A 23,166-nucleotide genomic window follows, 5' to 3' on the forward strand; every position below is an offset into this window, starting at 1 on the left:
GCCCCGAGCGCCGGCCGCGCGAGTCCGGCCCGCGGCGCCCCTCGGCGGCCCCCCCCCCCGCCCCTCGCGCAGCCGCGGGACCCCCCCCCCCCCTTCCGGCCCCCGGCCCCACGCCCGCTCGGCCCCGGGGGCGCGCCGCGGCGCAGGGAGGGCGCGGCGCAGGCGGGGGAGGCCCAGCGCGCGCGCGCCCCGGGGTCCCGGCCCGGGAGGCGCCGCCCGGAAGCGGGAGTGGGGCCGCGCCATGGCCTCCGGGAGCGTGGCCGAGTGCTGCAGCAGGAGACCAGCTGCCCCGTGTGCCTGCAGTACTTCGCCGAGCCATGATGCTCGAACTGCGGCCAAACATCTGCTGCGCGTGCCACACCGCTGCTGGGGCGCGGCGGAGACCGACTTCGTGGCCCGCAGTGCCGGGAGACCTTCCCGCAGCGCCACATGCGGCCCAACCGGCACCTGGCCAACGTGACCCAGCTGGTGAAGCAGCTGCGCACCGAGCGGCCGTCGGGGCCCGGCGGCGAGATGGGCGCGTGCGAGAAGCACCGCGAGCCGCTCAAGCTGTACTGCGAGGAGGACCAGATGCCCATCTGCGTGGTGTGCGACCGCTCCCGCGAGCACCGCGGCCACAGCGTGCTGCCGCTCGAGGAGGCGGTGGAGGGCTTCAAGGTGAGGGCCGCGCGGCGCGCGGACAAAGGCGGGCGGGGGGCGGGGGCGGGGGGCTTCCTCCTCCCCGCCTAGAAAATGGCTGAGCCGGACGCGGGCGCCGCAGCCGTCATTTCCTCCGCGGAGCCCCGGCGCCCGCGTGCGGGGGAAGCCGGGGGTCTCCCCGTCCCCCCCCCCACCCCATCCCCGGGCCCTTCCTCGCGGAGACCCGCCCCCCCTCCCTGGACCGAGCGCAGGATGCGCGTCAGACCGCGCGCTCCGCACACGGATCGCTCGCGCGGAGCACACGCGCACGGTGACCGGCAGGTGCTCGCGTCCCGCAGGTGCGCGTGCCTCCGTCTGCGCGCGTTTCCCCGGCCCTGGCCTGGGCTCCGGCCTGTTCTGGAAGCTCACGGAAGGCAGCGGGGGCCTTTCCTGCTGGAGGCAGTTAGGAGCCCCGAGGCTCCGGAGTTAGCAGCTACTATGAAGGTTGAACGAAACAGCACGAGTGGGTGGCCCTTGTGAAGCGTCGAGCCAGCACGCTGGCACAGCCAAACAGCCACATGGAAACAGAGTGTTGAGTGTGACAGTTGTCAGGCTATGTGTGGGGAACGCATGTGCTGTTGTCCGTGTGTTTGAGGGCTGCGGGAAAGGCACACGAGCAATGGCCTGTGTGTGTAGGTGAAAGTGACTGCATTCATGCATAATTAGTCACGTAGCCTTTACGGTGCTTTCAGGTACATTATTTTAGGCTGGCGAAAACCTTCGAGGAGGCTGCGGAGGTAGTGGTCAGGGCATTTTCTCAGTGTGCGCCTCTGAAGAGCCCCCGCTTACCCCTAAGCCTCCACTCACCTTTTCGCTGGAGGATGCCTTCTTGGGATAGGCAGGCCCCCCGCAGGTTTAAGACACACACACTGACTGCCAAAGAGAGGAGTGACCCCCTGTGCCCTGGGATTGGCGGTACGGTCCCAGGGAATGTGGTCTCGCGTGGGTAATAGGCACAATGGCCATGCTGAGGTCTGCCTAATTTCCAACTGTGCAACTTTTTGCTTTTGCCAGGAGCAAATCCAGAACCAGCTGGACCATCTGAAAAGAGTGAAAGACTTAAAGAAGAGGCGTCGGGCACAGGGGGAGCAGGCCCGAGCTGAACTCTTGGTAAGGGAACTTGGAATTCACTGCTAATATCGCCACTGCTGCTCACTCTGTCTCGTGTGAGGCTGTGACTTCCCTTAACGTATCCAGTCAAGTCATCCAGAACTTCTAGATGCAGATGAAACAACCCCATATGGCAGTTGGGGACTCACCTGGAGAACCGAGGGGTTCCCACATTTGGGAAGAGCTGAGGTTGGGACCCCTGGAGATCTGACCTATCAAAAGTGTAACCTGTTAGTTTTGTGTACATGGGGTTGATCCTTGACGACACTGATACATGTGAAATTCTTGGTCATGGTTAGCTTCCTTTGGTGCCATTCTGCTGACGGTGGCTTATGAAGTGGCCTCAGCAAGTGACTGATGTCCTAATTTGTGATCGAGATGTGTGTGTGTGTATTTTTTAACAGCCAAAACAAAATAAACTAGAAGTACAGACTTTTTTTTTTTTTTTAATATTTACTTATTTTTGAGACAGAGCACAAGCAGGGGAGGGTCACAGGGAGAGCGAGACACAGAATCAGAAGCAGGCTCCAGGCCCCAAGCTGTCAGAGCCCATTGTGGGCTCGGGGCTCGAACTCACAAACGGTGAGATCATGACCTGAGCTGAAGTTGCTTAGATGGAGCAAACTAGGTGCCCCCATAGACTTTTATGATATATACTTATATATCCACCATATAGGTGCTTGAGTAATTTTTTAAAATAGTAAGTAAAATATTAGAAATTCCCTTGGGGTGCCTGGGTAGCTCCGTCAGTGAAGCGTCCGACTTTGGCTCAGGTCGTGATCTCGCGGTGTGTCGGTTTGAGCCCTGTGTCGGGCTCCGTGCCGACAGCTTGGAGCCTGGAGCCTGCTTCAGATTCTGTGTCTCCCTCTCTCTTTGCCTGTCCCTGCTCACGCTGTGTCTCTCTTTCAAAAATACATAAAACAATTAAAAAAAAATTTTTTAAAGAAATTCCCTAGAGGTGCTTACATCTGAAAGGCAAGTCTTAGACTAGTAGAGTCTGGCACCATCTTGTGAAATTTTGTCAGCCCTGGACAGGGAACTTCTCAGGATGCCTTCAGACACCACCGTTTCCTCTGCCCACACCATCCTCTGAGACCTCAGCTCCCCTTGCTTGAAAATAGTTCTGATGGATGGAGAGTGTCTTAGTGAGCCTGAGTGGACTCAAGTCACCATGCACACAGCCATTGTGTCCCCTGGGGGACGGTTGTCAGAGGGGAGGAAGACCCATCTCTGAGAACCAGGACTCTTGCACATGCTTCTTGGCCCTGACACTAGCCAGTTGGGTAGATGGAGAGAGTGATACGGCCTCCCTGGACCGGTCTGCTCCTCTGTGAAATGGGTAGTCTGGCCTCGTGGTTTTTAGCAAGGCTGGTACTGCTCTCTCCTTCCCCCCAGTGCTGTGTGGTTTGGTTGTCACTTGAGGAACTGAGTGACTGGGGAGGGGAGGGCAGAGATCCTGAATGTCCTGCAACGGGACAACAGGGTCATGCCAGGCAAACTTGTCCCCCCACCAGAGTGCCAGTAACAACCCCTTTGAGAAGCACTGAGTCAGTTGCCCTTTAAGATCTCTTTCAGCTTTAATTTTCCATTTCTAAGATTACATTGTATCCTTTATATCTTTAAAAAACTCAGTGTAGCTAAGGAGAGGTGTGACCTTGTGGGAAGGATTTAAAACAAGTGTGTGAGCATCACTGTCCCACAGTGAGTGCTTAGGAATGGCGGTTAGTCCGATGCTTCACGAAGGGATATCCTCAGGAGTCTGGCTTAGAAAGCTTCTGTAAAGGGCCAGATACTAAGTATTTTTGGCTCTGTGGGCCGCATCATCTCTGTCACAACTGCTCAACTCTTGTAACTTGACGACAGCTAAGTACAATATGTGAACGATGGGTGTGGTTGTGTCCCAATAAAACTCTATTCCACAGGAGTAAACAAAGGGAGTTGAGCACAGAGCTTTAAGGGAGGCCTGTCATTGGGAGGCGGGGTAGAGAAGGGAGGGCGGACTGGCTTTGGCAAACAGGTCTGCACCAGGAGGGAACACACCCAGAGCCAGGGAGGGGGTAGTTGATGAACACCCCTGAAGGACAGAAAGAAGGTACGGGTGACATGGGAAGGGCCTCAGTGACGTGGCCAGGGTCATGATGCAAGGAATAAGTGTTCCAGTCCGTCCCCCGTACCTGACCCGTCACTTCCTGGCAGTCTTTCATGCCTCCCAGCCCCCTGCCAGGCAGGTATGTTCTCCTCTCTTACCTTCTGTGGCTTCTCTGTCACTGCGTGTGCTCCGCGAGAACACTGGGATGGGATGGGGGGGGGGGGGGGGGCTGACAGTCCAGGACAAACACAAAGGGCGCTAGAAGAGAGCCTTCCCTCTCCTCAGTGCCCCTGCCTGTCCCCTGCGCAGAGCCTGACCCAGATGGAGAGGGAGAAGATTGTCTGGGAGTTTGAGCAGCTCTATCACTCCTTGAAGGAGCATGAGTACCGCCTCCTGGCCCGTCTGGAGGAGCTGGACCTGGCCATCTACAACAGCATCAATGGCGCCATCACCCAGTTCTCCTGCAACATCTCCCACTTGAGTGGCCTGATTGCCCAGCTGGAGGAGAAGCAGCAGCAGCCCACCAGGGAGCTACTGCAGGTAAGCGTCAGCGCACCTGTCCACACAGCCCGCAGGGAGCTCAGTGGGTAAGAAGTGCTGTGATCACAGGCAAGGTTCTCGGCTTCTCTGGGCCTCAGTGACCCGATCTCCTGGTGTAAGGAGGGGTTGGGCCCACATGCCATGTAAAGACCACCTCCGTGCAGTATCTCGTCATTTTAACGTGCACACACGTGTGAGCACAGCCAGCAAACGGTCAGCACTGGAGCCGGGGTCATTGGCCCAAGCCGCCCTGGGAGTCAAGCCTGGCCTAGGGCCTGTGATACGGCTGGGTGGCCCCCCAACCCAGCCAGACCAGGACAGAGCTGGTGTTCACTCCGTGCGTGTGGATAGTCTGCTCTGGGTCAGGCACTGGTCCAGGCACGGGGTGAATGGTGCAGGGGCTCTCCTGAAATTCATCTCGTGTGGAGGTCGGACAACAAAGGAGTGAACAGCGATAGAAGAGATGTTGATAAATGCCGTTAAAAGGGAGATGATGGCCAAGGTCAGGGGTCAGCAAAGTGCTCCCCTCCTGTTTTTCTGTGGCCTGCGGGCCCAGCGTGGTCTTTACACTTGTAAGTGATTGGAAACCATCAGAATTTTATTTTGTGGAACGTGAAATTATATAAAATTCTGACTCCGTCGTGTGCGTGCTGTTGGCACGAAGCCACACAGTGCGTTGTTGCTTTTCCACTGCCAGAGCAGAGGGTGCACCTGTGAGACCCACACGGCTCGCAAAAGCAGAACGTGCTGTGTGGCCTTTGAGAGCTAGTGTCTGACTCCTGCTTTAGGATAAGAAGGCCTAGCCTTGAACCTTAATGAGCACCGGTATTTCATTGCCAGGGAGCAAAGGAGGACTTTGCAGAGGGAACACGTGGCCAGCGTGTGTGGCAGAACGTGAGGGAGGGGGGAGGGGGGAGGGGGACAGCAGGGTCCCACGCAGTCGAGGGCTGACATCCACTTGATTTAAAGCCGTGGGCACCACAGATGCTCTTCTGTAGGAACACTGGACAGTGTGGGGCAGGACCCACGTTGGGGACAGGGGTCACTGGCAGGGTGAGGGACACCACAGGGGCGGGTGAGTATGTCGAGGAGTAAGACCGTGAGGAGAGGCAGGAAAAGTACCTCGGAGGTGGGGTGGGGTTGTGGCCTTGCGGGGGAGGGGATGCTTAAAGAAACGAGGTAAACAAACAGAGTCTGCTGTAAGGATGTGGGTCGGGAACATCACTGAGGCTGTAAATCACTGCTGTCTGCCTGAGAGGGAGGGCAGAAGGGAAGGAGGACCGACGTGTGCGTAGGAGTTAGTTCAGGAAGATCTTTGGGGGGACAGGAGGGTGAGGGGAGGATGCAGGCAGGGTGAGGCTGGGCAGGTGACCCTGGTGTCTTTTGTTCTCTTGACTTTGGAAAGCAGGATCCTCTATTGTTACCGAGCAGAAGTTTGGGAAAATGTGGGCTTTGGAGAATGGGGGGAAGGTTTTAAATATTGTTTCAGAGTCTGGGAAGACCAGGTGCTTTGTGAGAGTTGGAGGGTGACTCGGTCAGGGAACGTCAGTTTATACTGGGGCCAGTCTGCCCTGTCGTGTGAATTTCTTTGAGACCAGACTGCTGGGGTACAGGCCCAGGGAAGCTGGAATTTGCGTGTATCCAGGATTAGGGCTTTATTAGGTGGAGTGGAGAGGTTTTTTTTTCGTTTATTGGGAGAGAATTTACGTAAGTTCATCATTTCAACCATTTCTTTTTTTTTAGTTTTTTTTTTTATTTTTAATGTGTATTTATTTTTGAGAGAGCGACAGAGTTTGAGTGGAGGACAGGCAGAGAGAGAGAAACACACAATCTGAAGCAGGGTCCAGGCTCTGAGCTGTCAACACAGAGCCCGACACAGGGCTCGAACCCACGGACCGTGAGATCATGACCTGAGCTTAACAGAGTCACCTGGGTGGCTCAGTTAGTCAAGGCTCTGACTCTTGGTTTCAGCTCAGATCATGATCTCAGGGTCATAGGATCAAGCCCTGCATCAGGCTGAGTGTGGAGCCTGCTTGGGATTCCCCCTCCCTCTCTCTCTCTCTCTCTCTCTCTTTTTCTCTCTCCTCCTCCTCCTCCTCCTCCTCCTCCTCCTCCACTGCTTGCGCTCGCTCTCTCAAAAAGAAGTGTACATTCAGCAGTATTTAGTAAACTCACAGTATTGTTCGATCATCACAACTCTGTAGCTCGGGAAGGCTTTCATGATCTCAGAAGGAAACCTTGTATCCATCCGTTGAACAGTCAGTCACTCGGTTCTACCCACTGGCCACCGCTAGTCGGCTACATGTCTCACGGGTTTGCCTGTTAGAGTCCGGCACCTGCAGGCCTTTTGTCTGACTCCTTTCACTCGCAAACCTTATTCTCGGTTCAGCTGTGTCAGTGCTGCATTTGCTTTCGCGGCTGGGTGACGTTCCACTGTGTGGATGCACAGCGTGTTATGTTTCCTCGTGTGGTATTCCGTTCGTGAGTTGGCGGACGTTTGGCGATTGTGAGTGGCGCTCCGAACGGCAGCGCCTGACTCGCTTCCCGCCTGGTTGCATCATGTGATCAGGGGCCACGTTCCGGTCTGAGTGGATGTGCTGCCAAAGCGAGCGCTCGGCCCTTTAAAAATTATCATTACTTCTTAAGGCGGATGATACTTGCGAGGACATTTTTGAAAGGATGGATCTGTTGAAGAAAAGGGCCGTGGACATGGAGGAGGGAGAGGGTCTTGATCACGACCAGAGTGGCTACGGTGGACAGCATGGGAAAAGTGGGCTGAATCTTACTTCACAGGGAACTGTTAGAAGCATTCCCCGTGAGTGAGGTCAGGGACAGGACAAGATGCTCGCTGTTGCCTGCCTCTGCTTAACGTTGTATTGGAGGCTTTTGTTTGTTTTCTCACAATTTTTAAAATGTTTTGTTTATTTATTTTATTAACTTTTTTTATGTTTATTTTTGAGAGAGAGAGAGAGACAGAGTGTGAGTAGAGGAGGGCCAGAGAGGGAGACACAGAATCCGAAGCAGGCTCCAGGCTCCAAGCTCCAAGCCGTCAGCACAGAGCCCGACGCGGGGCTCGAACTCACAAACCGCGAGTCAGACCTGAGCTGAAGTTGGACGCCCCACCGACTGAGCCACCCAGGCGCCCCTAAAATGTTTTATTTTAATGTTCATTTATTTTTGATAGAGACAGCACAAGTGGGGGAGGGGCAGAGAGAGAGAAGGAGACACAGAATCCGAGTCTCCAGGCTCTCAGCTGTCAGCACAGAGCCTGATGTAGGGCTCCAACTCCCAAACTGTGAGAACATGACCTGAACGGAAACCAAGAATCGGATGCTTAACCGATGGAGACAGCCAGGTGCTCCCAGAGTAGCAAAATTTTCCTAATTCGATACGCTGTTAGCAAAGATGTGGGAGAGAGAACTCCTATGCTGGTGGGAAGACCAAGTGTTTGGCAGTATTTAACAAAGTATGTGTGCAATTAGACCTGTACCAAGGGTCCTTGCAGGAATTTACCTAGGTATGAAAATAGGTACAAAAATGCAGACACACAAAGTTACACGATGTGACATTGTAATAGCAAAGTACTGGGAAAAACCCACCTTCCAGACTGAGACTGGTTGAATCAATTCTGCATGTGTACAGGCGATGGGATAGTAGGCAGCTGTACGGAAGAGGAAGGAAGATGCCCGTGAGACCCATGCACTGATGCGGTGTGTCCAGGAATGTGTTCAGTGAAAAAGCGCAAAATGCAGCATATGCTAATTTCTGTGGAAGAAAAAAAGAGATAATTGAAAGTCATGTATCTGCTTCTTTTTGCAGAGGAAACCATGGAAGGATAAACAGGTGGGGGAAATGGATGGAAAGGGATAGGGTAAAAAGTGACAGAGACTCTGGCCAAGTCTCAGTTTTTAACAACAAAATAAAGAACAGTGATGGTTTATAGCCTATTAAAGTAAGAATATATGAGTCCATACTAATAATAAATAGGAGGAAACTACTCTTTCCAGGAGGACTGTTGATTAAGGATATGGGAGGAATTTGGGGCACACTGGGTGGCTCAGTTGGTTGAGTGTCGACTTCATCTCAGGTCATGATCTCAGGTTTGTGAGTTTGGGCCCCGCGTCCCGCTCGCTGCTGTCAGCACAGAGCCCACTTCAGATCCTCTGTTTCTCTCTCTCTCTACCCCTCCCCCACTCGCACTCTTTCTCTCAAAAATAAACAAACATGTAAAAAATAAAATGAACTTTGGAGCTAGAAAAGGACCAGTTAACAACCATCATAGAAGTTAATTCAGACAGTCGTTATCAGTGGATGTTAAATCTAAGGGAGGAAGTTTGAGAAAGATTGGAATAGTAACACAATTTCAAAGTATCACTTTCACATTACTTACTAGTTATAAGAGGGAAACACAGTACCTAGCCAGTGATCAAAATATCGCCAGTAAGGGGCCAGGGAATATCATGTGTCTTTAGGAGGATGCACCATACACTCCTCAAGGGGATACAGCCTGGATTTAATCACGAGGGGAGTGTCTGAAAGACTACAAAGGACAGGCGACGTTCTGGCGTAACAACCAGTGTCAGTGTCGTGACAGCAATGCTGGGGAGCCGCTCCAGATGGAAGGTAGTGTCAGGATAGCTGAATGCGGCGAATGGTCCTGGGTTACTAGGGGGAGGGGACTAGCTGTGAGGAACTTTGTTAAGATGAACAGTTGGGGCGCCTCGGTGGCTCAGTTGAGTGTCTGACTTCGGCTCAGGTCATGATCTCCTGGTTCCTGGGTTCGAGCCCTGCGTCGGGCTCTGTGCTGACAGCTCGGAGCCTGGAGCTGCTTCGGATTCTGTGCCTCCCTCTCTCTCTCTGCCCCTCCCCACTTGCACTTTCTCTCTCAAATAAATCAATAAACTTAAAAAAAAAAAAAAAAAACGATGATTAGGGGGTGCCTGGGTGGCTCAGTCGGTTAAGTATCTGACTTTGGCTCAGGTCATGATCTCACAGTCCATGAGTTCGAGCCCCGTGTTGGGCTCTGTGCTGGCAGCTCAGAGCCTGGATTCTGCTTCAAATTCTGTGTCTCCCTCTCTCTCTGCCCCTCCCCGGCTCATTCTCTCTCTCTCTCTCTCTCTCTCTCTCTCTCTCAAAAATAAATAATAAAGATTTAAAAAAAAAAAAAGATGATTGGTTAAAGAAGAATATGGACTGTGGGTTAGATAATTGTTGCGTCCGTGTTCATTTTCTTGGGCTTGATTACTGCGATTGTGTAAGAAAACATGCTTGTCCTTAGGAAGTACACACAGAAGTATGAAGGGGTAAAGGATATAATGTAAAGAGTGATCTCAAATGGTTCTGAACATAAATGTGTTCATAGTGATTTGGTGACAAGTGTACACGAGCTATGTACTAGCAGTTTTTCTGTGTATTTGAAATTATGTCACGATAAAAAGTCGAAGCAAGTTGGACAAGTGAACAGTTGGGGTGCATGGGTGGGGTACTTGACTTGGGAAATTTGATCAAGATGTCCTTGGCCGGTGGGGCAGGAGCCGGACACAGGAAATGCTGGGACAGCAAATCGTGTGCCTCCTGGTTTCCTTGCCCCGATTTTTAGCCTCTTGACTGGGTTGTGTCCACGTCTTCCTGGCTTCTCACAGGAGGGCCAGCCCATGGTTGGGTTTTCAACAGACATCCCTGAAAGAAAAGCGAAGTTACAACTTCTCACAGTTACCCTTCTCCTTTCTCTCGTAGGACATCGGGGACACGTTGAGCAGGTACAGTGTTCTCTCCCCCCAGTGTCCAATCGAGTGCAGGATGGCGTGTCCCTCACACTCCTAAGTCCCGAAAGGAGCCCAGAGCCTCGGAAGGATATCTTCCCCAAGTGACATGTCCTGCCCGTCTCTGGACTGAGTCACTGTGTGCAGAGAGCCACATGGACCATGGATCTTCTCAGTAAAACTCAGGAATTACTGACAAATTGTGAGGGTGAAGGATGGAATTGTGCTTGTGGTTTGTGAGGACACGTCTGGGGACCTAGTGAAGGCTCCCAGGGGCCCAGTCACTTCTTACGGGTTGCAGAGTCCTGTCCCCGCCACCCCTCCTGGTTCCATAACGGGGAGAAGAGAATGGCTCAGGGTTACATAATTACTGCCCCGTTCCGGGGATCCCGGCCTTGTCCTCATTACTCCTGGGCTGTGTCCGCGATGGGGAGTGAGGGAGAGCTCCCTGGATGCCGGGCCAGGAACAGCAGGGGCACCCCCATGTGGGCAGGTGTTTGCAGGGCAGACAGTGAGGGCCAGTGGGCTGGGCCTCGGGGACACGCTGTTTGGTGCAGGGGCAGAGACTGACTTTGAAGGAGCCGGACGCTGAAGTTGCTTGACATGCTGAACGGTGAAAACCTCTGGGGGGCTGCAGCTGGGCCGTGAGGGAGCACTCCCCAGGGGCCCTGAGGGAGCACTTCGTAGCCGCACGAGGGAGCACTCAGGAGCTGTGAGGGAGCACTCGAGGGGCCCTGAGGGAGCACCCCAAGAGCTGGGGCAGGGCCTCGTGCGTCCGTGGAGTGACTTGGCTGGGAGGCCATGTGGATAGAATTATGTTGGTAAAATTGCGGGTTTTGAGGAGACGGATTAGAGCGCGTCCAGTCCCAGCCACGTGGCCCCGGTGATTACGGCCCTTACTTGTTGCTTGTGCTGTTTGGTGCCACAGTCCATCCTGGCCCAACCTAGGGAGAGCAGGTCCTTCAGAGCCCAGCACCTCGTGACGTTCGTGTTTGGGTTTGGCCATGGGAAGTAGGGAACCCAATATCTCATTGGCTTAGGGCTTAGACATGATACAACATCTGTCGCCGTGTAAGAGACGTGCAGGTAGGTGGCCCGGGGCTCGTCTGCTGGTTTCCTTGCCTTCGCTCTTCTGCGGTGCCCGAGTTGTGGTCCTGGATCTTACAGTCTAAGGTGGTTGCTGGAGCGCTAGCCAGCCACACTCCTCTTAAAGCAGGCTTCTCAATGGGCACAAGACCCTTCTTCCGTCTCATTGGTCAGAACTCAGCCACAAGGTCACATCTAGGCCGGGCAGCCAGGAACCCAGGAAAGCTCGGAAGATGGGAGAAGGGGTATCCGGGAGGCAGTTGGCAATCGGTTTTCACCATAGCCCCCCCCCCCCCCCAGCCCCCACAAGCAGGGAGCAGAGTGGGCACCTCTCTGAAGATGTTCTCCCCGTGTTTGGGAACCTGAGGGCACTGGGTCATTGTCCACCGTGAAGCTCAGGTCTTGGATGGAATCTGGTGCTTTCTGGCAAGTCAGCCTTATGTTCAGTTCAGGTGGACCTTCCTGAGGACAGGCCATTTGAAAATCCCTGAGCTACGTGCTGTGGGGGGTTTGGAATGAGCAAGATGTTTCTTCTGCTCTTGTCGAGAGGATCACAGTCTAGGAGGGGAGCAGGGAAAGAGTTGTGGTGGCTGCATTTAAAGACCGTTTGCCAATGTAACCCAGGCTTTGTCTGGGATCCTGAAGTTGTGGGGTTGGGGGACGTATTTACTCATTGTTTTGTTTTGTTTTTTTAACTTAGAGCTGAAAGAATCCGGATCCCTGAACCTTGGATCACACCTCCAGATCTGCAAGAGAAAATCCACATCTTTGCACAAAAATGTCTGTTCTTGACAGAGAGTCTGAAGCAGTTCACAGGTAATGCAAGCAGAGAGATCCACCGGGGGAAATGGATTCATGCTCTGAACATCTGCATATAGCCTGAGGGGAAGATCGATATTCCAGGCAGCTGTGGGATGCAAACTGAATGTCTCCTTTTCTCCCCTTAGAAAAAATGCAGTCGGATATGGAGAAAATCCAAGGTAAATACGTACATTTACTGGGCTTTTGATGTTGAAGTTTCCTGGGAAGATGAACATCTACTTAAAAAAAAAAAATTTTGTTTTAATGTTTGTTTATTTTTGAGAGAATGAGAGACAGAGCACGAGCAGGGGTGGGCAGAGAGAGAGGGAGACACAGAATCCGAAGCAGGCTCCAGTTTCTGACCTGTCAGCACAGAGCCCCACACGGGGCTTGAACTCACAGACCAGAGATCATGACCTGAGCCCAAGTCGGATGCTTAACCGACTGAGCCACCCAGGTGTCCCATTTAATAATTTTTTTTTTTTTTTTTTTTAATTTGAGAAAAAGAATGAACAGAAACTATGCCAGTTGTACTTGATGTGAGCGGTATTTAACATTATAACTTCTGCCCGTGGGCACTGGTGCTGACCAGGTCAGGGGGTCACGCGGCCGGCACCTGCAGGGCAATGGCGGGAACAGGGTTGCAGGAGTCAGACCACCAGGGCCCAGCTCTGGCGCTTAGGAAGGATTCCACACTGTAGTTTCCTTGTCTGTAACGTGAGGGAAAGTAGTTCTCACCTCACAAGGCTGTAGAACTAAGTTAGTTACCGTTTCTAAAGCCTTTAGAATGGGGCCTCGACACATGATAAATCCTATATTTTTTGTTTATTAGATAAAGTGTTTTAGGTATTTAAGAGAAGCCCCTTTAAATGTAAAATTTTCTGGTCACGAGCCACATTCAGTAGGAGTTGAGTTTATCCTAAATGCTAAAGTTCCTAGGTGGTCTTGTGGGATCCGAACCCTTATATGGAAGTGAACCCTTTTCTTGTTTATTACAGCTTACAGATCCCCATAATCTCTGGTGGTTTCCTGTATGACGTATGCTAAGACCTTGTTTGCATTTTATCTTTTCAGATACACACTCTTTTGGCATCTTAGCAACACTTAGGTAGGGGACACCCAATGTCTTCCACAAGCAGACAGATAGGGAGAAACTCTACCAGAGACTGGATGATCCAGAAGTGGTCAGTTCAGTGGTCAGTGCAGACGTGACCTTCCTTGCTGTGGCTCTCTGCCACTTAAAAGGCTCGTGAGAGCTCATTTGTGAGCATGCTTTGTCCACTGGGAAAGTGCCTTTCAAGTGAGTGGTCCTGTTTTCCCAGCACGGTAGCGGCTGTCACGCAGCCCCTAGAGCAGAGGCGGCTTGTGGAAGCCAAGAATTCTGTACTGTGTGAACATGGAACGAGTTTCCCCCTGCAGAGCCAGCTGGCCCACTTTGGGGTGGGGTCCTTGATCTTGGCTCAGTTTGGCCCCATTTGCTACCAGCCTCAGGCACATGGTTATCCTTCCCACCCACAATTCCCAGCCCCCCCTTCCCCTCCGATTCTTGCTTGAACGTGGAGTCACGTGCCCTGTAGAGAACTCTGTGCACGATGGCAGCAGGGATTCTGGGCTGTGTAATGAGGGCCGCGGCTTCATGGTGACGGTGACCAGAGCCCCTTCTGTTAGGCATTTCTTGGAAATACTCACATGAGTCATAACTTCTTTCTCTCTGTTCTTTCAGAATTGAGAGAGGCTCAGTTATACTCAGGTAGGTGATGGAGACAAAACTGTATGGAAACAGGAGTAAAAACCCTAAAGCCCAAACTACTGTCGTGAATGATTTGAGAAACTGCCTAAATTTGGGCTCTTCGGGTTATGTGTGTAAAAGTGATAAACACAACCAGATAAAAACCATTGTCTCTATGTGTTTGCAACGTGTTTGCTTCCTAAAATGCCCCAAAGCTGAAGCCAGTGGAGGAAGTGGAGGCCAGGAGCTTGAGGAGAAGCCTCTCCCCCTTCCCACCGTGCCCTGTGGCTCTGCGGCCCAGCCTCAGGACCGCCGTGGGCTTCCACTTAGTGAGCTCGGCTTTTGTTCTCAGCTGGGGGTCCAGGAATGTTGGGTCCTCCCATCTCTGGGCGGGAACTGAACGAAGCCCCCTCCCCATGACCGTCACTGTCACCCAAGGGTCAGGGGACTGGGTCCCAAGGACCCAGAGGCACTACATCATGGGTGTGTGCTGTCTGCAGTCATGTGCACCCCCCCTCAGGAAGACAGGTGCTCTGAGCACAGCAGGTCTACGTTCGTTGGTGTTGGCCACTGTGATCCGAATTCCACTGTTTCAGCAGGTGCTAAGCGCATGCCTCGCGTGTGTCCTGCCCTGTCTGACACCGTGCAGGGTGCCGTAGAGGGAACAAAGGAGCAGGAGACACTGTTCTGCCCTGGAGTTTAGTGTCTGCTGGGAGGTTCAAGGCACACCCACGGCATGGCAGACAGATGACTGTGCACAGATTGTTGAACCACGAACCCAGTGTGGGCCCAGGTCACCTCCCCGGTTGCCCATCATGAAGCTTTCATGGGAGTCCTTCAGCCTGCCTGGGCTGTGGTTTGGAGTTTTCCTCCCGAGCAGGATTTGACAGGCGTGTGAGAGCCCCTGGCAGTTCAAAGCGGGAAGTCCCCACACGTTGGCAAGGTGCACCCAGGGATGTGGCGTGGGCGAGAAATCATGTCGAGCCTAAGGGAGGGAGAGGGTGATGGCACGGCTCGCTAACAACAACTTTTTGATGAAGATGTGGGTCTTGCACCGGACGTTAAAAAGAGATGACTGGGGTTTTTTGCACGGTTGAGTAAGGATACAAAAGAGTGATTTGAAAGGCGGGCAAATTGGTAACAGGATTGCAGTCCCTTATTCACATACCTCGGATCCCAAAAGCTGTGTGGGAGATTCAGCCGATAATGGGTAATGTGGCTTAAGATGTAGAAGAAAGGGAATGGAGGTAAAACCTCGGCACTTTCGACATACCTGGGCTTAGAAAGGTGATGAGCTAATGCAGAGTCATTTTGGGGATGTTGAATCCAGGATGAATTTGAGGTGAAGGCAGCCTACAGGGGGCGCTCGTCTTCTCCCCTTGGGGAGGTGGGGGAGAGGCCAGGAGCCCTCCAGGCGCTCTGCGGGCCCTTGGCTCACCTGCCCCTCGCCTCCCCTCTGTCTATGCAGTGGACGTGACTCTAGACCCGGACACGGCCTACCCCAGCCTCATCCTCTCCGATAACCTCCGGCAAGTGCGATACAGCTACCTGCAACAGGACCTACCTGACAACCCCGAGCGCTTCAATCTGTTCCCCTGTGTCTTGGGCTCTCCGTGCTTCATCGCTGGGAGGCACTACTGGGAGGTGGAGGTGGGAGACAAAGCCAAGTGGACCATCGGCGTCTGTGAAGACTCGGTGTGCAGAAAAGGTGGCGTGACCTCGGCCCCCCAGAATGGATTCTGGGCCGTGTCCTTGTGGTATGGGAAAGAGTACTGGGCTCTCACCTCCCCAATGACTGCCCTCCCCCTACGGACCCCTCTCCAGCGGGTGGGGGTTTTCTTGGACTATGACGCTGGCGAGGTGTCCTTCTACAACGTGACTGAGCGGTGTCACACTTTCACTTTCTCTCATGCTACCTTCTGCGGGCCCGTGCGGCCCTACTTCAGCCTGAGCTACTCGGGGGGGAAGAGTGCGGCCCCACTCATCATCTGCCCCATGAGCGGGATCGATGGGTTTTCCGGCCATGTTGGCGACCATACTCATTCCATGGAGACTTCCCCTTGAGGAGGTGAACTCAGGCCACCGGGGCTGGCGGCCGTGATCCCACCCCGGGCGGCAGGCGGCTTGCTGCCTCGCCGCTTCTGTTGTCTCAGCCGGACGCCCTTAGGCTCCCCAGGTCCTGCAGCGGGACGCGGGCTGTCCGCGTTCTCCACCCTCTCCCCCTTCCCGTGCAAATTGTGAGATGTAATGACACGTGCCAGAGTGCCCAGAAACAAAAACCGGATGTCCACCTCCGTTCAGCCCGTCCTGGAGGGGAGAGAGTGTGGACGGCCCTTGGAGAGCCGCTGGGGACACTTCACCGGGGCTCCGCCCGGCACCCTCTGTTTTGGCCCCACAAAGTGGTCACGGATATTTGCTGTTTTCTGGGCTGAGGCTCCTTTTTAAGAACCTGGAGAGGAACCACAGGGCCCTGCCAGCATGGCTCCCTCGATCCCGGGTTCTCCTTGCGGAGTCGTACCTCTACCCCATTCCCATTCTGCCGTAGTTTTATTAACTCCATTAAAGAGGCCTCTGTGTGTTTTGATTAGTTACAGTTATTTTACAGTAACGGTGGGAAATGGCGCCACCTCTGTTATGAGATAATGTTCTAATCAATGTGCTCTTTGCCTCTGTCTGTTCCGAGGGCTTTGTCTGCTCCCTCCATTCTGACCGGTGCACATCATCCAGGATAATTTCCTGCCAACACTATCCACTGTCCCCAGATCCCCCTCACACTCCCATTTGTGGACTGACGGTCAGTCATATCCCATCCCTGGAGTGATTCTGAGGCACTATTCCAGGGATTCATTGACTTTTTGCCTCCTTTTCTCCATTTCCTGTGGGGAATGACCTTTCTAGTATGTGTACCATTGAGGGGCAGCTCTATCCCCATAGCCGTCGGGTCACGAGGCTAAACAGATCACTTCAGCAGGCCCCCACGATGGCTCTTCGTCCTCCTTTCCTTTGGGTATATGCCCCTCTGTTTGAAAATAAAGTGACCATGGATGTTGTTTACATTGTTGTTGCTTTCCGGGTCTTGGTAGGATTGGGTTCAGATGTTGGGGCGGGGTTGAAGGGGTTGGCTCGCGGTGAGTTCCCTATGGGTCCGAATCCTGGTCTGGCCAGTGTTTTACTTCCACCTGGATGATAAAACAAGTTTGGGTGCCACGTCCCTGCTTCCTAACGGTGCCGAGAGAGCAGTGTCAGCTGTTCACTCTCTTGTAAGTTCACCAGGAAAGGGTTCTCAAATCCTTCTCTTTTAAGTTTATTTATTTTGAAAGAGAATGTAAGCAGGGGAGGGGCAGAGAGGAGAGACAATCTCAAGCGGGCTCTGCACTGCACAATGCGGGGCTTGAGTTCACGAACCATGAGATCATGACCCAAGCCAATACCAAGAGTCGGACGCTTAACTGACTGAGCCACCAGGTGTCCTTCCCAAGTCCTCTTTATAGCTGGCGGTGGGATAATGCAGCAATGCTTGGCATAGATCAGAGGGCCCAGAACTTGCTTCCCGGCCCAGAACCACCAACCTAAGCCCTTGGGGGTACAAAGGTCACCACGTACTGAGGAGGAAAGATCTGGCTGAGAGAATAGCTTTGTTCCAGGGATTTGGGTCATTTCTGCTTCTGGACACGGCCTCGAGAAGACAAGACCTTATGGTCTGTACTCAGTCCTGTTCCCAGCGTTGTTTGGGAAATCATATAACCAGGGCCTACAGAGAGGGGCTTCGATGAGGGTGTAGGGTATGTATGTGGAGCACCACGAACTAGACAGACCAATGCACAGATAGTTCTTGAGTGTTCCTAACAACCCTACAAAGTGGGTACTATTGCCCTTACTGTACAGATGCAGAAACCGAGGCACGGGGTGAATGGCTTACCCCAGACACAGCTGGGAAGCCGTGGAACCGGGACTCACACTAAGATGGAATGCTCGACCGCACACACCTGATCGCAGCCCTCCGCACATGTGGATTCTGCTTTCCCGCGAGGGAAACGGAGCGTTGAACAGAGGCCTTAATGGCGCTGGTCCGTCGACCCGGGGCACCTGCCTTCAGCAGGAAGGGTCTGCAGCTGGGAAGCCGGGTGGGGTCCCCATCAAAATTGCATTCCAGTGTCACTTAATTTAGTCCACTGGGGCAGGGAGGAGGAATACAGGCCCGCAAAGAGGGCACCTTGTGGGTATCCAAGAAAGAGTGTATCTGGGGTGGACTGTGGTCCTCACAGCCAGTGCTGGGGCCGTCTGAGGGGCTCGCAGTGGGTCTCATTGGTCCCCAGTAGACCCAGAGCTCCAGGAGCAGCGTCGCGATGCGTTTTTGTCAGCAGCAGCCAGGGCAGTGCTAAGTCTGTCAGATTCAACAAAGCTACTTCCCGTGTGAGTGTAGATGTGCCCCAAGAGTCAACGATCCTAACCATGCTGGGTGAGGAGTGTCTGAAGACCAGATACCTTACGATTGATTCCCATCTTGTAATGTGAACAAAAGGACCATGGGAGGATACCACAGAGGTGGAGGCTTAGGTTGATATGTGTTATTGGTTACCTTCCGTTCCTTGTGGTGGGTTCATACGTATTTAAAAATTACTTAAATTTTTACTTCAACAACAACAATCCTGCCATTTTGGATAAGGTTGAATGAATCTGCAGATGAGTCTGAATGCACTCATCTGCAGAAAGGTGAGCAAAGCTTCAATTCAGTGATTCAGGATTTGGGCCCCAGTAGCATCCTTTTGGCTCCTATCTGGTTCTTTCCTCAGAACATCCCAAGTTAACTACACATTAGGATTCCAACAGGCCAGTCTTTAGAGCTTTTGCTGCTCCAGGGTGTTACTGTGTCTGCCTTCAGCTGCTGCTTTTTTCTTTTTAAAAAAAAAAATATTTACTGTATGTTTATTTGAGCGAGAATGAGGGAGAGAGCATGCGAGCAGGAGAGGGGGCAGAGGGAGAGAGTCAAGCAGGCTCCGCACTCCGCACAGAGCCCAACGTGGGGCTTGATCCCACGACCCTGGGATCATGACCCCATCAGAAATCAAGTGTCAGTCGCTCTACCAGCCGAGCCCCCCAGGTGCTCCTCTAAGGTTCTGTGATCCTGGCCTGGCAGGCCGAGAAGAGCATCTTCCCCAAGAGCAGACGGGCCTGCGAGAGCCCAGTTTGGAGAATAAAGGGAAAGTGTGCCTGGCCCCCGCCCTCCAGGATGTGCAGTTGAGAAGATGAGAAATACTTGGGGTGATTACTGCCTAACACTTAAAGGAGCCATGAAATTGAAAGCAAATCTCTGTCCTCACAGTAAATGAGCCACTTGTCAGGGCAGTTATCTGTGGTCCAAACCCAAGACGCGACGGAAATCACACATCTCTTCCCAGCAAAGAAAAAAACTGAAAAGGTTCTTTCTTCGTGTACTAATGGTGGGTGCATTGCCTCTTCACAAACGAAGGACAAAGATTCTTTGATTCAAACGGCACAATCACCCAGTGTTGGGTACCCCGGCTGAACTGGACTCCCCAGGAAGATACAAGAGAACGTGGCTTCTGGAATAAAGTCAGTTAAGAGGAGAAAAAATAACACGAGAAAGAAGTAGAAAGCAACAAAAGCTGATTTGTGGGCGAGGGGACCCGGCGCTGCAGACCTCCCTGTGCAGCCCTGGGGTCCCAGGTGGCTGAAATCCTAGGGCTCCACGCGGCCTCGGTGAGGAACAGCAAGGAAGCCAAGCCGGTGTAGGTTACTGGGGACCTTTGCTAGGGTGTTCACGGAGTAGCTGGATTTCAAACCGCAAACTATAATGGTATTGGCCCAGTTACATTTCCTTGTTCTCCATTGAAGAGAAAAGCGGCTTATCTGCTGGCTTAATTTTACATTGGAAGTCTGAAGTGTAGCCAAGGCATGTGAAGGTAACTTTTTGAGGTATACTCCTCTCTCCCTGATTCCTCATTCAGAACACACAGGATTTGTCTGGATAATAGTGGGGGAACAACTGCCAAACCCACTTTGGGGTTTGGGATGCACAACAAGAATGTGATAGAAAAAGAAGATAATTTATTTTAGGGTAGAGATTTCACATTTTTCAACCTACACATTAAAAAAAAAAAAAACTGGAGCAAAATATGCCAAAGTATTAACAGATGCTTTTAATGAGGTTATAGGTGATTCTCATCCCCACCCCCCATATTGAACTCTTCACTACGGAAACCTTTAAGCACACACAAAAAGTGAGGAAAATACACACTGAACTCCCCATGGTACCTCGTAGCTTCAACAACTATCAATTTACGGCCAATCCCATTTCCAATATAGCCTCTTCTGCATTCCTACCCCCATCCCTGTTACTTTAAAGTAATTCTCGGACATGATAATCCGAGAATCAGATGTGTTTACCAGCGTCACATAAAACACTCATTTTGAGGATGGGAATTAAATTCCGTTTTTCAAATTGGTGTAGAACACCACCATCAGCTTTTCTTTTTAGTTCCCTCCACCCTTTAAAATTTTCAGGTCTTTCAAAGTCCCTCTTGTGGAAGATGTTTTCATTAAAATTTAGGGGGCCACCTGGGTGGCTCAGTCAGTTAAGCATCCCACTTCGGCTCAGGTCATGATCTCCTGGTTTGTGAGTTTGAGCCCCACATCAGGCTCTGTGCTGACAGCTCGGAGCCTGGAGCCTGCTTCAGATTCTGCGTCTCTCCATCTCTCGGCCCCTCAGCTGCTCATGCTCTGTGTCTCTCTGTCTCTCAATAATAAATAAACATTAAAAAAGATTTTAAAAATAAAAAAATAAATATTTAGGATGGGGGAGTCCTATTGCATAATTATTAGTAAATAGTGAAAATAGTTACATGTTTAATTATACCTCACCTTATTCCAGAAAGGACTTCAAGCCATTTAAAAACCAAAATCAAGGTAGCAGCAGTTTAACATGCCATAAAAGGAAGAGAGATAAGGATGGGACAAAAGTGACCAGAAATAAAAGTAAATGTATAGCATGATTAAAAAGGACCTTAAATATGGACCAGAGTTCGATTTTTAAAGATCAATAAGGGAAACTTGTTAATTGTATGACTCATAGTTTCTATGAAAATTGGCTGAATGTTTAAGGGACTTAATGAGATTAAAAGGTAAAATATAGTGAAAGATAGGAATTTCTGCCTGGGTTCTTGATAAATAGAAACAGTCACAAGGCTTTATGTTTCTTATAGTGAGTTTTGCAAATCAATACGGAGAGATGAACACTTCAGTTTGTTAAGCAGTGTGAGAACCCTTCAAACACGAACCTTGAACCTCACTCAGAGTTGCAGAATGATGTCCTGTCACCTTTCACCCGTTAAAATGTTTTGTTGTTTAATCAACCCTTTGTTGGCCAGGTTTGCGGTATCCAGATGGCTTCAAATTTTCTGGTGGCGGCTGGACAGCATGTATCAAAAACTTTTAAGACTGGATAAACTTTAATCTAGGGACTCCACTTCTAGAAATGTAAGGAAATAATTATGGATATTTGAAAATATTCATCTACACAGGAATGTTCCTTGGAGCGTTTGCTGACGAGAGTGAAAAATTAGAAATAACCCAACGTTGGACAGCACCGGTTTGACGTGGGGTATCTGCAGTACCTTGCAATTAGGAAACCAGTAACAATCCCAGCTTTTTAAGAGGTTACAACGGCCACGCCTAGCACGTCTAGAATCACTTGTGGGATGACTTCCTTCCCACGGAACTACAGCTTCTTAAAGTACAGCAAACCTCACACCTTGCAGAGAGGGAAATTAGGAAACCATGTGCTTCTCACTCCCATTTTCTCTTTCACTGTCAAAAACAGGTGTGAAACCAAGAGAGTCTGGGAATCTAAAACAGGGCCTATTAAACCTCAAATTAGTTCTTCTTCGTGAAGAAAAGAGTAACCTGTGCCTCCCAGAAAGAAAAACGTTTGTGGGTTAATACAGAAAATAACCCATCGGGACAAAATGTACTGAACACTCTCAAATCTGTCCCTACTCCCTGAGCTTAGCCCGAAGCGGAGCTGCAGAAACAAGGGTCAGATCCATTTATTGGGCCCCTAGTTTGCACTCGGGCACCGTCCTGGACCCTCATGGGGCCTGCCAGGGTTTCTCCGCACAGTTTACCACACCCCCAGGGTCTCTCAGTCCAGCTGCTGGAAAGGGTTTTCGAGCTTGTGGTCCAGGCCCAGAGCTCAGATTACTCCGAGCAAAGCGGAGAAAGCGGGAAAGCCTGCGTGCGGAGGCGTGGCGCTGCTGTCCCCCACCTGGCAGCAGACGCGTGGGGCTCAGATCCCAGCATCCGGGAGCAGCCCGAGGGCGGGGAGGGGCTCCTGCACCCACACTGTCACCCACACCTGCACCGGCTCCCGAACCAACACTCTCATCTGCACCCGTACAGGCACCCACACCTGCACCCGCACCCTCATCTGCACCCGCACAGGCATCCGCACCAACACTCTCACCTGCACAGACACCCGCACTGTTACTTACACCTGCACCCTCACCCGCACAGGTACTTACACCTACACCCGCACAGGCACCCGCACCTGCACAGGTGGGCGCAGGCACTTTCGGAGCCCAACAAACTCCCCGGCGCGTGCGAGCACTCCTGGGGAGGAAGACGCCGCGCCACGGAACTGAGGTGTTTTGTACGTTGGTTGTTGTTCCTCCCTCTCCTGAAAAGAAAACCAGCAGCGCGCCCGGAGGCTGGGACCGGGCCGGGGGCTCGGGACGCCCGCGCTCCGGCCGGCCGGCCGGCGCCCCAGCCGCGTTTACAAGAACAGCTCCTCTCCTCCCGCCCGCTTCCTCTCCCGGCCACAGGTGGCTCTCGGCTCTTCCAGCTGCGGCGGGCACCTCTGACGTCAGCGCTGCCTCCGGCACAAGCATGTGCGTCACAGAAGCGCCCGGCCTGGACATCTACTTCAGTAGAAAATCTCTCCCCTTCCGCAGGGTGTCAGGATGGCCGAGTGGTCTAAGGCGCCAGACTCAAGCTCCGCTTCCCCGCGCTGGGGGTTCTGGTCTCCGAATGGAGGCGTGGGTTCGAATCCCACTTCTGACACATCCTTTTTCTCCTCCTGTAATTTTCTACGCAATGGCATGGACTTGAGAATTATGCATGGAGCTCTCAGAGACCTATAGTATTAAAAATTGACTTAAAATTTTCTCACAGAGGCCGTTAAAACACCGAAAATAGCGAAGGCGAAAGTATCGCGATACTTCCTGAAAGCCGAGTGATTTGGGAGCGGAGATCGCCAGACGTTGGAGCCGCTGAGGCATCGCGATAGATTGGGAAACCGCGAGATTTGGGCCGCGTAGCTGCCGGCGCTGCGGCGCAGGGAGGAGGGCCGTGAT

The 23,166-nt window shown here is 52.2% G+C and overlaps 1 protein-coding gene and 1 non-coding gene across 2 annotated transcripts; both read left to right on the plus strand.

The window, feature by feature from the left end:
* The first annotated feature begins 208 nt into the window (after window positions 1-208).
* Window positions 209-16,849, plus strand: TRIM27 (tripartite motif containing 27). Its single transcript, XM_030314667.1, has 8 exons — window positions 209-657; window positions 1,693-1,788; window positions 4,187-4,417; window positions 10,154-10,176; window positions 11,966-12,081; window positions 12,213-12,245; window positions 13,790-13,816; window positions 15,264-16,849. The coding sequence occupies exons 1-8, from the start codon at window positions 430-432 to the stop codon at window positions 15,857-15,859; spliced, it is 1,350 nt and encodes a 449-aa protein (XP_030170527.1). The 5' UTR covers window positions 209-429; the 3' UTR covers window positions 15,860-16,849.
* Window positions 16,850-22,767: 5,918 nt separating this feature from the next.
* TRNAL-CAA lies at window positions 22,768-22,873 on the plus strand. Its single transcript has 2 exons — window positions 22,768-22,805; window positions 22,828-22,873. It is a non-coding gene; the product is annotated as a tRNA-Leu (tRNA).
* The last annotated feature ends 293 nt before the right edge of the window (window positions 22,874-23,166 follow it).

Source organism: Lynx canadensis, chromosome B2 (genome assembly GCF_007474595.2).
Source record: "Lynx canadensis isolate LIC74 chromosome B2, mLynCan4.pri.v2, whole genome shotgun sequence".
NCBI classification, from domain to species: Eukaryota; Metazoa; Chordata; class Mammalia; order Carnivora; family Felidae; genus Lynx; species Lynx canadensis.

What these genes read in the sequence shown, in the direction of transcription:
- TRIM27 (XM_030314667.1), top strand. Translation starts at nt 430, where the DNA reads ATGCGGCCCAACCGGCACCTGGCCAACGTGACCCAGCTGGTGAAGCAG. An exon ending in CCACCAGGGAGCTACTGCAG is followed by an intron (nt 4,418 to 10,153) that starts GTAAGCGTCAGC and finishes TTTCTCTCGTAG; the next exon opens with GACATCGGGGACACGTTGAG. An exon ending in GGATATGGAGAAAATCCAAG is followed by an intron (nt 12,246 to 13,789) that starts GTAAATACGTAC and finishes CTGTTCTTTCAG; the next exon opens with AATTGAGAGAGGCTCAGTTA.